We start from the raw sequence: 15,796 nt of genomic DNA on the forward strand, positions 1-15,796 counted from the left end.
TAACTTAAGTTCAATGTTTCTTTCAAGTGTGGATGAGACCAAAATTATAAATATAGTTTCCCAATTCAAGAACAAGACCTCAAAAAACTGTGATGATATTGATATGACTCTTATAAAAACAGTGATTAAGGGGATTTCCAAACCATTAATGTATATCTGTAACCTTTCATTTCACACCGGCACATTTCTAGACAAAATGAAAATAGCTAAAGTCATAACCTTATATAAAGCTGGGGACAAACATCAATCCACAAACTCCAGACCTGTATCCCACAATTTTCCAAATACACTAGAAACACTTTTTAATAACAGACTGATAAATTCAGGGATAAACATCAAGTGCTCACTGAAGAACAGTATGGATTTAGATCCAAGAGATCGACATCACTGGCGCTAATTGATTCAGTCGAGGAAATTACAAATGCAATAAATTTACAACAATATATTGTTGGAATATTTATTGATCTAAGAAAGACATGTGACAAGATACATCGTGAAATATTATTCAATAAACTAGACAGGTATGGTATTAGGGGAAAAGCACTAGAATGGATCAAAATCTACTTAACTAAAAGGAAGCAATTTGTGAAGTTGGGTGACACCTGCTCGGAGTGTTTAGACATTACCTGCGGCATCCCTTAGAGGTCAGTATTGAAACCTAAACACTTTATATTATACAGTACATCGATATGCAAGGTGTCACAAACATTCAAGATGGTTTTGTTTGCAGATGATACTAATATGTTTTGTTCTGGGAGTGACTTATCCACAATAATAAGACTGATAAATAATGAATTAAGTAAATTAAAGGTATGGACAGATTATCCTTGATTTTGAGCAAAACAAAAATGATACTTTTTGGCAATCATAGAAATCATAGAACTAATTTGGAACTAGAGATACAGCTGGAGGGGTGCGTATTGAAAGAGTAAATGAGGTTCGAATTTTTAGGGGTGATGATAGATGAAAAGATCAGCTGGAAATCACATGTTAAATATGTACAAGTAAAAACTTAAGATGCATTGCAGTATTAAATAAAGCTAAACAGGTACTTGATCAGAAATCACTCCGCATTCTATATAATTCTCTAGTTCTTGCGTATCTCATTTACTGTATTAAAATTTGGGGCAACAATTACACAAGCACAATATATCCACTTCTTATATTATAAAAGAAAGCAATATGGATCATTCATGGGGCAGGATACAGGGACCACACAAATGTATTATTCTTACAGTCAAAACTCATCAAACTCAAAGATTTAGTGGAATTTAGGACAGCACAAATACTTTTCAAAGCAAAAAATAATCTGTTGCCTATGAATATTCAAAAGCTTTTCACTGGGAGGTAAGGGGGGTATAATCTGAGGAAAGCACTTAATTTTAGGATAATGAAGGTTCGCACAACAAAAAACATTTTCTGTATTTCAATCTGTGGTGTTAAACTGTGGAACAGTTTAGAAGGGACACTCGGAATGTTCAAACATCAACCAGTTTAAAATAAGATATAAAGAAATTATTCATACAAGGCACAGGAATGACGGTGTTTGATTATCAGGGATGCATGGCAGTTATTTATTTATTTATATACTTTCAAGGATTTCTAGGTCTTTGGTCATAGTGTCGTATATATATATATATATATATATATATATATATATATATATATATATATATATATATATATATATATATATATATATATATATATATATATATATAGTTTTGAACATTATGCATTATGAGGATTGTATCATTAACCCTTCGGCTTCGCATCCTTGGCTATAATTGAGAATGTGTCATCTTCGTCTCCCTTGCCCCCTGCAAGTAAAGAAAAACATTTTAACTTTGATCATGTTGATCAGAAAGTCTAAAATAACTGGACAGCAGTGATAAAGTTACATTGGAGTGTATTTAGATTTGCCCCTCTACTTACGGAAACATTTCTGGAAGGCCTCGGACCTCTGCAGAAGTATGTAAGACAAAGCAAATACAAGGATGACACCAAAGAAGCCTCCAATAGCACAGCCAATGAGGATAGCCATGTTTCTGCCATTATCTAGGAGTGAACACATCAGAGATTAGTGGCACTGTGAAAAAATTGAAGGTGAAAAAATGCGTTGAAAATGTACCACTTCATCTACCATGGAAATGCCAATCTTTTTCAACAATTGCTTCATTTAGTCTTTTTAGATCTCCTTCTGGTTGTTACTTTGGGTGTTTGAATTTTTGCTCTTCCTGTGTGGTGTTTTCATACATTGCACCTGCTTGCGTGGGCTTTCGCTGAACACCCACTTTGGCTTCTTCCCACCCTCTAAAAATATGACTCTTCAGTTGACTGAACACTTGAAATTGCATAAAATTCAGGCACCCAAACACACCTAAGGATGTGAATGCTTGTTTTTCCACATGTGCTCTGTGATTGGTTGGAAACCAGTTTAGTATTCCTCTGCATCTGGCCCAAAGCTGGCTGGGATAGCCTCCAGCTCACACAAGGCCCAAGCAGCATATAAAATGGAAGAATGGATAGATGCCCTCACCATAAATACGTAGAGTGGCCGTGGAAGAGTCAAAACCATTTGACAACTGACAAAAAACTCTTGTGTTGTTGTCTGAAAGGGAAGTTCCTTTGAAGGTCCACACAGCCAGTGATTGTCCTTTTTTTGTATGGCAAGTTCCATAAATAGCCTGTGAACATAGATAAGGGCATTCCATTAACAAGTATCAGATTGAAATTCATAATCTTTACGTTTTTAGTTGATTTAATGACAGTCATAGTCAAAGATATTGCAAAGTTGTACTCAGACAGTCTAATGCGGATAAAAGGCAAGACAGCTGCGACAGGATCATTATCTTAGTTGAACTATACATAGGTCACACATTGAACACACTGAATTAATTTTTTAGTGGAACAACCAGTGACATCATAAAAGTAACTTTCATGGAAATAGTAGTGCGTTACTGGGATTGATACTCGCCTGTTAAATATGCATTTACAGTTGGCTTTACCTCCTGTTGTTGGTGCCTTGTTTGTTTATTTTTGTACGCTTGTGTGTGTGTGTGTGTGTGTGTGTGTGTGTTTTTTTTTGCATGCAATATTATGTGATTGACCAATTCTACCTTTGGATGTCTAGTCACTCATTCCAACACCTTGAACCAAAATATTCATCCATCCATCAATCCATCCATTTACTACAGCTGTTTATCCTCACAAAGGTTGCGGTGCCATCAAAATTAGGTGCTGAGCCTGCACTTCCACTGTTTATTACCCCACTTCACACTAAGAGTATTTATTTATTTATTTATTTATTTATTTATTTGTTATTTTATGTTTGCATTCGCACATAACAAAAGGTCAAAACTCCAAACTTCATTTTATCAGTATATCTTAACAATAAAGTAAGGTTTCAGTTGCAATCTGACCTGAGGGATGTCCTCCACATGTCCACCAGGGCAAGTGAGACTGTAATTGACATGACTCCCAAACAACGTGAAGATGACAACAGATGATCTTTCAGGCACAGCACAGGTAAACATGGCAGGGTCTCCCACAAACACTGACACATCCACTGGCCTTGTCAAGATCGCTGCTGCCGTGTTTATAGATAGTGTGGTTGTATTTTGTGCTGCAATGGGTGGCAAATATATGTAACAAATGTCAGCTGTTGTACACTGAAAGAAAAGATTTATTAAAGCATTGTCACAAATTACACTGCATGGGGACAGAAAACTGTCTATATGATTGAATGCTTATTTTATTGAATATATAAACACATTTCAAAATTTAAGGAAAGAGGAAAAAAGAAAGCAAGTGAAAGAAATTGTCAGTGTATATTGGTTGGAGGCACCGAACCCCACCAGTTTCATATGCTCATTCACTGAACCCTTCTTTAGCAAAAAATAAAATATGATTTTTTTTTTACTGGTGCACGAAATGAATTGTGCATTAATATCACCTTATTCAAATAACAAAACCAACACAGTGCATGGTAGGAAATTTCAGAGCTGGACGCTTTCAATGACTGTGCCCACTATCTGCAGACTAGAGTGAGGGGTGGACCTCTGCGGCGGAGGCTCCACCGAACCCCTGAGACCGACTCACCGAACCCCTAGGGTTTGATCGAACCCAGGTTAAGAACCACTGTATTAGTACATCAATCAATAAACAAAAAAAGTCACACTCCTCTTGATGTCAGTATGGATATAGATAAATTCCCATATAATTTATATATACATTCATGCATTCATTTCTCATAGCCGCTCACTATCCTCACTAAGGTCGACGGCATGCTGGTGCCTATCCCAGCTTTCTTCGGGTAGTATGCAGGGGACACCCTGAACTGGTTGCAGGGCACCTAGGGACAAACAACCATTTACACACCCAATCACACCTAAGGACAATTTAATATGCCCAATACACGTGCCATGCATGTTTTTGGAGCGTGGGAGGAAGTCTGAATGCCTGGAGAGAACCCACTCGGGCTAATAAGCAACTGTTGTCGCTTATTGGCAAACTCCACACAGGAAGGCAGGCAGTAAGGCGAACGTACTAACTGCCCTTCCACCAATATATGTACTGCATTGGTATAGGGTGGCTACCCTATAACTATATACACACATCTATTCATACATACATGTATATATATATATATATATATATATATATATATATATATATATATATATATATATATATATATATATATAACATTTCCTGATTGTGAACAGCTTTTGAATATTGTTAAAAAGTTGGTTACTGAATACTTGATGAAAATTGAGCTGTTTTAGATTTAACTCAATAAAAAAGGAAAGAAAAGAAAGTAATTAATTGGATAAATAACAGGTTGGTTGGTTATGTATATTTTGACCAGTTTATAATTCAATACGTCTATACTATACATATTTAAGAGAAATATTCCTGCAGTACACATATTTATTTAGATCTTAAATCATTAAACCTTATACAGTAGCTGTCCTGTTATCCCTTCCCATTCCTTTGGCTGTAGTCTCACGGAGATGGGGCGGGAGTTGTATCTACTCCTGCCCTCATTGGTTGAAGGTCACGTGTCTTGTAGGATTTGTCTGTCTCTCTCATGAAACTCACACACGCTGTTAGGTAAATGCAAAGGAAGAGCAGGAAAGAGCAATGCTGCACTGGAGCATTGTAAATTTCTTACTGAGATTTATTTTATAATAAATTTGAATTTCAAGTATAAACTCTAATTGTTGTCATGTTTGGTCAGCTACATGCTTCACTCTAATTAGACTTCCGGGGGCTGCTAATATAACCGTGGCTCTCCGTAAGACTACAGCCAAAGGGATGGAAAGGAAGGGATAACAGTACAGTTACTGTACAAGGTTTAATAATTTAAGATTTAAGTAATAATGTGTACTAAAGTACTTTGACCTCCGACGACTGCCTGTGTCAAGTGCATTAAAAGGTAACTTGTCTGTCTGGCATGCAGGGAACCTTTACAGCGCATCTCTCCGCAATATAGCTCTAACAAAAAAACAAAACAAAACAAAAAAAAATTGCAATGCACTGATGGCACGATAAATGAATTGACTTAAAGACTTAAATTCATTTGATGATGGGAAATATTTAGGTGTGACAATCCTGTAAAACAATAGGAGCAATCACACTTTGACATCACTGTAATAACTCAAGCTCAGATGAAAATAACAACACCAAAAAACTGCATACCTGATGAGGGTGTGAATATGTGGATCAAGGTCAGCAACAACAGGTGAATGTTCTTCCTCATGATTTGTGTATTTTCTTTTCAATCTGTTAAAATTTGGACATGGTAATTTAGATTACAAATTTAACCACAAACAATTTAATGTAGATAAAATACAATATAATGTTTGAGGAACATTTTTATAAAATAATCATGAAATAATGCAAAAGTGAAAATCAATGCATTATCGGAATGATATTTTAACTCTTATTCTTCATCCATTTTCCATATGGTATATTCTGTTCAGGGTTGCAGAGTTCTTGAGCCTATCCCAGCAGACTTCGCACAAACGGCGGACTGTGCTCCAAACTACCTTGTACTGTATTTTATTTACTTATTTAACTTTATCGGTTAAAGCAACCTAGAACAGATTGTCTGGTCAAACAAAGCATACTCTGATGTGACGTTTCATTGCTCCTGAGTCTTTCAACAACAGTGCGTGGATGCTATGGTAGAATGCTGAAAACTGATTGTTGACCACATACAATATTCAAGTACTGCTTACACATTTTCCCATTCATTAAAGTTGCTTTTTAAGATGTGCTAGTATACGCAAAAACAATAACAAACCAAGTAAATATTTGCTTTCCACTAGAAATGGGTTCTTTGAAATTGTGATTCTTCAAACAAGAACTCTCTGGCCAAATTTCTTCAAGAGCAGAGGAATAGAAAACAATACAAACCACAACTAACCTTTATATAAATGCAAGCTTTGCAGTTGAACACCTCTGAAATGATGATCGCTATACCACTTCAGAATTAAATTCGACAGTCTTGCCAAAGCTGAAGTCCAATGAATAGCTCGAAAGAATAAATTATTGTGTATAATACAAATGTATCATCTTTCTTCTTTCAGTTGGAGGTTAGAAGATGAGTGTGAGAAAGTACAGTCGCTGATTCAAGTGAAACATTTCGGCAATAGAGAAACAAAGATAGCTGCAGCAAACAGGTTCAGCTGGCTTAAAGTGGCTGCTTATTGGTTGTGGATCCAGATTCTTTCGCTTTTAGGGAACTGTGCATGCAGGCAATAACGATTAGCGATAGAAAGTAAAACATGCAGGCGGTGTCGTTCACATCATGACGTGTCGTCCCATGATTATTGCAATTACCCTGCTTCAGTCTATCCTTTTTTTTCTAAAGAATTCCTGCCTTTGAAAGTTGGGCACTATTTTTATGGCTCATTGAATATAAAAACAAACAAACAAACAATATTCTAGATTTTTAAAATGTATTAATATTATTATTATTAATATTATTATTATTATTATTTTATTACGCTTAGGGTTTCCTTGCACTGCAAGAGTTCAACTCTATGGCGTTATATTTGTGCCACAATTGCGAGCGCGCAAAAAACATTTTGAGCGCAGAAAATAAAACTGAGTGAGCGAAACTCCATGTAGTCTGCAGTCATGATCAATCTGCTATGCTGCCACCTTGAGTTGGAGGCAACATGCACATTATTGGGAAATCATTTCTGCAGTATGAGTACTATAACGTTGTACTGTATGTACGTACTCAGTCATTGTAAATGAAGCACGTGTAACATACCGTATTTTCCGCACTTTAAGGCGCACCCAAAAGCCTGATTTTTTAAAAAAAGTTGACGTGCGCCTTATAATCCGGTGCGCCTTATTTATGGATCAAATCATGTGCTGACTGCATAAACTATAGTTTATGATTACAAAATCCAGTTCAAACCAACCTTGCCCGAGGGTATTAAAGCCAACACGGCCCTGCGCGATTAATTAACTTGATTTGCAGGCCCAATACGATTTTTTTTTGAGGACTTAAGTGTGTGTGGCCCCACACTCATGTTTGGCGTTTAAATTTCCCTGACTTTCGTTCATTCCTAACTTCTTTGTGCTCCATATCGTAACAGCGGGTCAAAAATATATAATGCACACAGAGCAAAAAATGAAAAAGACAGCGGCGCCAGCCTTCACCTGCGCTTGGCTCCAAACTCCTACCGTTGCATGTTTGGCGTTTAAATTTCCCCGACTTTCATTCATTCCTAACTTCTCTGTGCTCCATATCGTAACAGTGGGTCAAAAATATATATTGCACGCAGAGGAAAAAATGAAAAAGACAGTGGTGCCAGCCTTCACCAGCGCTTGGCTCCAAGCTCATACCGTTGCATGTTTGGCGTTTAAATTTCCCTGAATTCCGTTTATTCCTTACTTCTTTGTGCAAAATATATAATGCATGCGGAGGGGAAAGAATTGCGGCGCAGCGTTGACAAGTACATGGCTTGATCTGGATCTATTCTGCCCTCTGCGGCTCCTGTTTAGAAGTTAAATAGCAATTACCAATAACGCATTCTCTGTTTTATCTGATTATTTTTTAATAACAAATATTTCATAGTATAATATCGATACAACACTTATATTGTATGAATAAAGTTTCTATTCTATTAACAAAGTTTGATGACTTTGTTGATCATTTTTAATACATTCCCTTTAGTAAAGCACCATCTAGTGGCTGCATGACGCAACTCTATCTAGTGGATGCATAATACAGCCCCAACCAGTACTATGGTTTCAACTCTAGAATTTATAATCCGGTGCGCCTTATATATGGCTTTTTTTAGAAACTCGGCCGTTCATTGATGGTGCGCCCTATAATCCGGAGCGCCTTATAGTGCGGAAAATACGGTATGTTACACATGCTTCATTTATACTAGGGGAGTACGTACATACAACGTTCGTTTTAACTTTGAAATGAATTAATTGAATCGAGGCTCAAAAAGTAATATATATTTGTACACACGTTAGTGCCGATTAACAGGAGGAGAGCGCTTGAGCCTTTTGTCTCGATGGCAATAGCACAGACGAGCAGAAGCTTGCATTCGCTTTTGACTTCATTCAATCAATCAGTAAAGGAGAATGCAATTTTGCTTTTGTAACCGGATGTAGACTGCATTCTTTAACTGTTTGTGCTTGCTGAACTGTGGAATTGACTCGGCGGCGTGCGCGAAGGACCCGATTTTTCAAGTCTTGCGTAAAGTTGAAGGACCATGGCGGACTGTGGCAGAGCGGAGCGCCGCGGACGTAGTTATGGCAAGCCTTTTGAGCATTTATTCGATATCGTGGATATCAGCCATTTGCATTTTTCACTAGTTCGGTCTTTGCCAGCACTAGTTGGACATTCAGCCACACTAGTTATGCTTTTTGTCACACGAGTTGCACAGAAACTCTATCTAGCCACTCATTTTCAGACACATGTTAACAAGTCAAATGCTGCTTATTCTAACATGTTACCTAGTGACCTATGATTTGCAGCACAAGCTCACTAGTGAGAGCTGGAACACCCACTAGTGACACGAGTGACAGACAAAATACTGACAAGTTAACTAGTGTACGCCCCTACACGCTTGGATATCTAACTAGTGAGTGTCAAATGTTTCACTAGTTAAACTAGTGACGGGCAAAATATCCACCAGTTACACTCGTGTGACAGTTTGACCTCACTAGTTCAACTAGTGAGATCCAAAAGGCTCACTCGTACAACTAGTGAATGCCAATCTGCTCACTAGTTAACTAGTTACACAAAAAATAATGAGGAGGTGGGACGGACATGTGCATCCCGGAATTCCATTGGCTCCACAATTACAATCACCCAGTCAGGATTCAGATTTTGTGATTAGCCCACCCACTTTATTTGCATGTTGGACACTAGCTTACAAGTTGTCCTGAAGAATTGCAGCTAGGTAACTAGGCTGCCTCTTATGGTTTACATGTTAACTTGTGAATGCTGAAACACAGATTGCTACTTGCAACCTATTTTGGCCTTACATGCTAACTGGTGAGGCTCAAAATGTAAACTAGTTCACTAGTAAATCTTAATTTATCCACTAGTTGCACTAGTTTGTCGCATTTTGACCTTACTTGTTTACTAGTGAAACATGTTTCACTAGTAAGAAAACATGTTTTCTTACTAATAACACTATTTAAGGCCAGAGTTACTCACTAGTTTACCAGTGACACAGATTTTCATCGCACTAGCTAACGAGTGAAAAATGTCAAACATGTTTGATCAAATCTTGCACAAGTTCATTTCTGGGTATGACTAGTGAGACAAAATGCCTTCCACTTTCCCTAGTGACATGAAAAACAGTGTCACTAGTAAACTAGTGAGTAACTCTGGCCTCAACTAGTGTTACTAGTAAGAAAACATGTGTCTCACTAGTAAACAAGTAAGGTCAAAATGAGGCCAACTAGTCCACCTAGTGAGTATCTTCAGATTTACTAATGAACTAGTTAATGTTTTGGGCCTCACTAGTCAGCTAGTAAGGTTGGAAAAATCCCAACTAGTGTTACTAGTCGATATTGTATGCCTTACTAGTTTACAGTGATAAAATTTTAAAACACAACTTAACTACTAAGGTAAAATAAAAACCTAACTGGTGCAACTAGTGGGCGTTTGTCCCTTACAAGTGAACATGTGCGCTGTAACATGTTGCCTATAGATCCACTGGTGTGACATAATGCCAACATGTATCAGGAGTGGACTGCATGCAAATGAGCAGGCGGGACAAAAATGTTCATTGGTCTCTATTCAGATGGCATGTTTGAAGCTTTAACCCTGAAGCTCCCGGACCATTTGAAATGAAAGGAGTGATTATACAACAATATGAACGCATGTATTTACAAAGAAAATATCAAAATGACAAAAAGCACCATATTTGGCAATGCAATAGCAAATTATGTAAGAACTTGTGAAGTGATTTTGGTCATTATCAATAAAACCTTTGGATAATGTCAAGATCAGCGCATGCATTTAACTAGGCCATAGACTTGGGTATTACTTGACGGGACAACTCTTGCTTACATTGCATATACGCGCTGCGTTCTCACGCCGAATTTCACATATAAATTTCAGGGGAAATAGGACGAAATCGACAGGAGTTTCAAGGTGGATTCGGTCGAGGATTCAAGGGAATTATTATCTAAAATAGCACCATGTCGGCACTTTGAAAACGTTGTGCAAAAAGCTTAACTTGATGTTGAATTATTTACGTAAAATAAATGATAACGGACAGTTTTTTTCTTTTAACCAATAATCTAGACGAATATTCATTCATATGTATAAACGTTTTACGCATTTATGTCCAAGAAATTTCAACTTAAATAACTCTTTGTTTTGTGCTGGCAGCCATGTTGAAATTTGTATCTACACAACAGCGTAATGCCGCGTTCAGATGGAGCTGTTGTGTGAAAAATGAACTTCATCTTGACCTCGCGACAAAACGCATCGCGTAGAGCATAAACGACGCGTTCCATCTGAACGCAGCATAACTTTATGTTCAAATAATAAGGTCATTTTAAGCTTTTTGCCCACTTTTGTCCAAAATTTATGGTACGATAATTAAGATATTTCTGCGTCCTTACTAATTTTTTTTTTTTTTTTTACATGTCTTATGTTACAATTCAATCTAAAAAAAAAGTAGTCATTTTAAAAAAAGAAACACAAACGGTTTTTAGGCAGCCATGGCTTGAAAATTGGAAAAGGAAAAAAAAAAGGTGGTTAAAAAAGAAAAAGTAAATAAAGCTTAATATTGTAGTCGGTAGTTACTCCCTTCCTCCATAATGTATTAAATCATACAATGCCCTGCCTGCCTCCTGCAGGGACATTATCCTCCTCAAGATCCCCGAAGTTGAGTATGCGCGCACAGGGAAGCCAACTCTGATCCGACTGAGAACTCTTTTGGCAAGTGCCGCACAATGTGCGGCACCAACTACCGGACCAGCGTGCAGAACTTCATGGTGAGCAACAGGCTGGCCCAGCACCTGTACTTGCTGAAGCTCATCGGGTTCTTCCCCTGGACTGCGCCAAGGTAGAGGAGAAGGAGGATGACGAGGTGGTCTTGGCCGAGCTTGCCAGTGAGCTGTCCGACGACCAGCTGGACCAGTCAATGGACGAGTTGCTCCTCGCTGCGATCTGCAACTACGCCAGCTACCTGGCCAGGAAGGTCCAAGCCAACTCGTCTGTGGCTCAGTGTTGCAAGCAGGAGCCTACCCAGCAAGAGAAGATGGAGATTGACATGGAGCTCGAGAGGGGAGACCCGCCCTCTGTGATGTTCGTCCCTCTTCAACTCTTTTGGTGCTAACTTTTCTTCGGGCTTCAGAAGTGGGGAAGAACAATGCCCTGGAGCAGCCACCCGGCAGGAGGAGCAGGGTCAAGGAGAGCAGGAAGGAGATCGTGAGTGACTGGAACTTGTACAAGTCCAGGAATCTGACCGGGGTCCACAAGTCATAAGCCAACAGGCTAAAATGATTGTTGAAGGACGTGGGCCAGATAGCCGGCAAGACGTGCTGTGGCAATATTGACACTGGAATTCAACCTAAATAAGTTGTGATTGTATGTAGAAAAATGCAAATTATTTTTCTATTGAGTGAAATGAAAATGTTTCTGCATGCTTTCCTCAAATATAAAGTTTCTGGTGTGAAAATTGAGTGATTTATTTGCTGTTTAAAACTTAGGTTGAAGATGCACTATATTCATTTTACGTTTTGTCATACTTACATTAAAAAAACAAACAAACAAAAAACAACAACAACTACCTAATCTGGATTTTCTTAGGGAATTACTTTTAACTTTTTATGCCACTGCTCATGGAGACTCCTATATGCCTAGGTAGGTGCTCATTTTGGTTTTAGGACGCTAGCTGCTTTGGTTTTGAAAATATTCACATTTTAAGTTTTTGAAAATAGGCCCACTACGGATCTGCCCTGGGCCCCGTTTCCTGTCAGGTAATCGTGAAGTTTGTGACTACGCATTTAAATTGAAAAAAAAAAACAACTGGTGGTCTATTCCCCCCCCTATGCCTGTTACCATACCATACAGTACAGACAAATTCTGACCACACGATGGCAGTAGATATTGTTCATTTTTAAGAACTTTTAGTAATTGTTGTATTAATATTCTTATAGTTACTTATTTTTTGTTATTTTTTTTGTATGTGTATAGGTGGTACCACATTATTATAATTGCACATTATTATTGCTATGTTTTTATACTCCTTTATTTTGAATGACATTGTGTTTTTAAGCTCACGGTAATATCATTACATAGTCTTGAGTTTCAGAATTTAAAATAAAAAAAACAACGAAAATAAACCACTAAAGTGATTCATAATCTAATATATTGTGCAGATTTTTAGCCCAGGGCAGTAAACAACTATGGAATCTCAGACTCAGGCTTTACAGGGTTAATGTTTTGCTCGGTGGAGGCTTATCAAAGAGCTAATAGGAGTTGTCATCTTTTTCCTCTTTCGCGCCCCCTGATTTGCATTTGGTGTAAGGAGTGCAACTAGTGAGCAAAATGGGTGCACTTATTCTACTAGTGAACATTTGGGCATCACTTGTTAGCTAGTTGAACTAAAAAGACCCTTTGACTAGTTGACAAACGAATGCATTGGCTTCCACTAGTTCCACTAGTGAACATTTTGGCCCTCACTAGTGGAACTAGTGAAGACAAAATGTCACACTAGTGAAACTAGTGGACATTTGGGGCGTCACTAGTTAACTAGTAACACATTTTAACACTCACTAGTTCGATTTCAAGGCGTGTAGGGGAGCACACTAGTTAACTTGTCAGTAATTTGTCTGTCACTAGTGTCACTAGTGGGTGTTCCAGCTCTCACTATGTCATCATTTTTTCCTCTTCTCAGTCTTCTGAAGCTTTTCATTTTGGCTCGTTGTTTCTTTTTATATAGTTTGCTTCTTTCTCCTGGGGCAATTACCGAAAAGGAGATAACAACCACTAACCACGGGCGAAATACCTACAAGTAATGCGAACAACAAAAAGACTGGTATGAACACTTAACTATCCATTTGTCTGACTAGCCTTGGGAAAGCCTTCTGATTGACTGAGACACCGATGTTTGTAATAAACCAGATTAGCCTTTTACACAAGAGTTGAGAATGAAGTAATTATGTCCCAGTATATTGTAAACAATCGTCCAGATGTTGGGAGTCATTGTCCTTCTGGTTTTCGTCCTCATTCTTGCACTCTGCTCAATATCTCTTGGTGGTGCCTTATCACAACTTGGGAATTTGAGAATTTACATAAGCAAGACTCTACTATGTGCCTATTTAATTGGCATTCCTAGGAGTTCCTCTAAATTTTGTTGTTTATGCCCTTCGAATAATGACTCAGGATCTGAGACATACCCACGATGAAGAAAGATATTGATGAGGCTGGCAGAAAACACTATGTAAGTATATATGCATTTTTTCACTGCAGTTACCTAGTCTTGCTGAAACGATGAAGTCACTAAAAAGCAAATGGAGATGAAAAACGTTTTTCACATTCACAAAAAAAGAAGCAAAATAAATCAATTCTAACTTCTTTTAACAATTCTACAGGCTACAGGTTACCGTATTTCAATGGCGTACGGTATTTCAGTGGCGGGTTGTTATGGCGTTATATTTGTGCCACAATTACGTGCGCGCGAAAAAAAAATTTGAGCGTTGAAAATAAAACTAAGCGAGCGACAACAGATTTTGAGCGCGGAAAAAAAGTTCTTGAAAAGAAGTTTCTCGCTCAAAATTCCTTTTTGCTCGCTCGCAATAGCATTCTCGCGCTCAACATCTCGCTCTCGTTCGCGATACTGCTCCCTCCCTCGCTCAACATCGCGTTTGCTCAACATCGAGCTCTCGCTCGTTTGAGTTGTCCTCTTCGCTCGCTCAGTTCTGCTCACGCGTTACGTTTGAGCCACAAAACCAGCCAATCAGAGCTTGTAAAAGCACATTGATTGACAGCTTGGTATCCAATGAGATTGCTTGTTGTGTTCACCCGGAACGAGCAAACGAGAGTGCGTCACATCGACGTGGGCGGGAGGAGGTGGGCTTATATTATTAAAGTACAAAAACTAACAAGGTATTTCTGTCAAATGATACAATACAGTAATAATAATAATATTAAAAGTAATTCTGTGCAAACGCGATGTTGAGCGAGGGAGGGAGGAGTATCGCGAGCGAGAGCGAGATGTTGAGCGAGAGAGGGCTATCCCGAGTGAGCAAAAAGGAATTTTGAGCGAGCAATTTCTTTTTCTGTGTTCAAACTCCATCGGCGCGCACTCAAACTCTTATCATTACGTGGTCAATTGTTTTTTTCTTGCGCTCAAAAGCTGTTTTCGCTCGCTCAGTTTGATTTTCTCCGCTCAATTTTTTTTTTTCGCACGCTCGTAATTGTGGCACAAATATAACGCCATAGGTTGTGACATTCACATGTACGTCTTCTGTGATATGTCAGACTCTCGAATAAATAGCCCCCATGCGCACACGTACGCATTACTGGGCTACTCAGGGTATCTACCGGAGCTTTTAAATGTCAATAAACTTAAATCAGCCATTACATAACTTGTCATTATACACGATGCTGTCAAAACTTTAAAAAATTATTAATTTAAAATAAATATCCGCAAAATTGTATGAAGTCAAAATTACAAATTGCAGTTTAATATAAGAACATTTTATTTCTTGACTCTTAACTGAATATGAACGAGATAAAATAACACAAACACTATGACACTACAACACTAGGAGCGTAACCAAATGGATTTAGTATGACACAAACAGAACAGAATATGGAGAATAATTTGATAAATTTAAAAAAAAGATTGCAATAAACACAGAAATTAGGCAAACAAACAAAACAATAGGAAATGCATAAAAAAGATGCAATCACAAAAATAAGCAGCGACACAAAAGACGCAACAACAAAAAAGAATTGGAAGAAAACTCACCACACAAGAAATGGAAGGAAAAAAAAAGTGCAAACCGAGATTAATGCACACAAAAAAGATGCAATCACAAAAACAACATGGACACAAACTTAAAACAAGAAATTAAAGAAAACTAAAGGGTGTCAACCTCGTTTTAGCGTGCAGGTCTATTTTATTTTGAAAAAATTTAATTTTGAAAACTTGGATTTGTTTCGATCACTTGAGTGCCAAAATGTCACTCACAAATAAGTTAAATGAGTAAGAAGTGTTTGGAAGGGGAAAAGGCACAATCAAGGGACAGGGCTTGTATAGACAGCCTACCATTTTGG

The 15,796-nt window shown here is 37.9% G+C and overlaps 2 protein-coding genes across 2 annotated transcripts; one reads left to right on the top strand and one right to left on the bottom strand.

Moving 5' to 3' along the window:
- Positions 1–1,695: 1,695 nt before the first annotated feature.
- LOC148425809 (uncharacterized) lies at positions 1,696–6,661 on the bottom strand. The gene is made up of 6 exons (XM_088410989.1): positions 6,434–6,661; positions 5,704–5,787; positions 3,423–3,625; positions 2,540–2,687; positions 1,936–2,058; positions 1,696–1,820 (listed from the first exon to the last, which is right to left on the bottom strand). The coding sequence occupies exons 2-6, from the start codon at positions 5,762–5,764 to the stop codon at positions 1,756–1,758; spliced, it is 600 nt and encodes a 199-aa protein (XP_088267115.1). The 5' UTR covers positions 5,765–5,787; positions 6,434–6,661; the 3' UTR covers positions 1,696–1,755.
- Positions 5,985–12,028, top strand: LOC148425810 (uncharacterized). Its single transcript, XM_088410991.1, has 3 exons — positions 5,985–6,056; positions 11,365–11,502; positions 11,574–12,028. The coding sequence occupies exons 2-3, from the start codon at positions 11,461–11,463 to the stop codon at positions 11,844–11,846; spliced, it is 315 nt and encodes a 104-aa protein (XP_088267117.1). The 5' UTR covers positions 5,985–6,056; positions 11,365–11,460; the 3' UTR covers positions 11,847–12,028.
- The last annotated feature ends 3,768 nt before the right edge of the window (positions 12,029–15,796 follow it).

Source organism: Hippichthys cyanospilos, chromosome 3 (assembly GCF_059441005.1).
Source record: "Hippichthys cyanospilos isolate Australia breed blue-spotted pipefish chromosome 3, RoL_Hcya_1.0, whole genome shotgun sequence".
Lineage (NCBI taxonomy): Eukaryota > Metazoa > Chordata > Actinopteri > Syngnathiformes > Syngnathidae > Hippichthys > Hippichthys cyanospilos.

What these genes read in the sequence shown, in the direction of transcription:
- LOC148425809 (XM_088410989.1), bottom strand. Translation starts at nt 5,764, where the DNA reads ATGAGGAAGAACATTCACCTGTTGTTGCTGACCTTGATCCACATATTC. An exon ending in CATATTCACACCCTCATCAG is followed by an intron (nt 3,626 to 5,703) that starts GTATGCAGTTTT and finishes CACCCATTGCAG; the next exon opens with CACAAAATACAACCACACTA. An exon ending in GGCCTTCCAGAAATGTTTCC is followed by an intron (nt 1,821 to 1,935) that starts GTAAGTAGAGGG and finishes CTTTACTTGCAG; the next exon opens with GGGGCAAGGGAGACGAAGAT.
- LOC148425810 (XM_088410991.1), top strand. Translation starts at nt 11,461, where the DNA reads ATGTGCGGCACCAACTACCGGACCAGCGTGCAGAACTTCATG. An exon ending in CCAGCGTGCAGAACTTCATG is followed by an intron (nt 11,503 to 11,573) that starts GTGAGCAACAGG and finishes GACTGCGCCAAG; the next exon opens with GTAGAGGAGAAGGAGGATGA.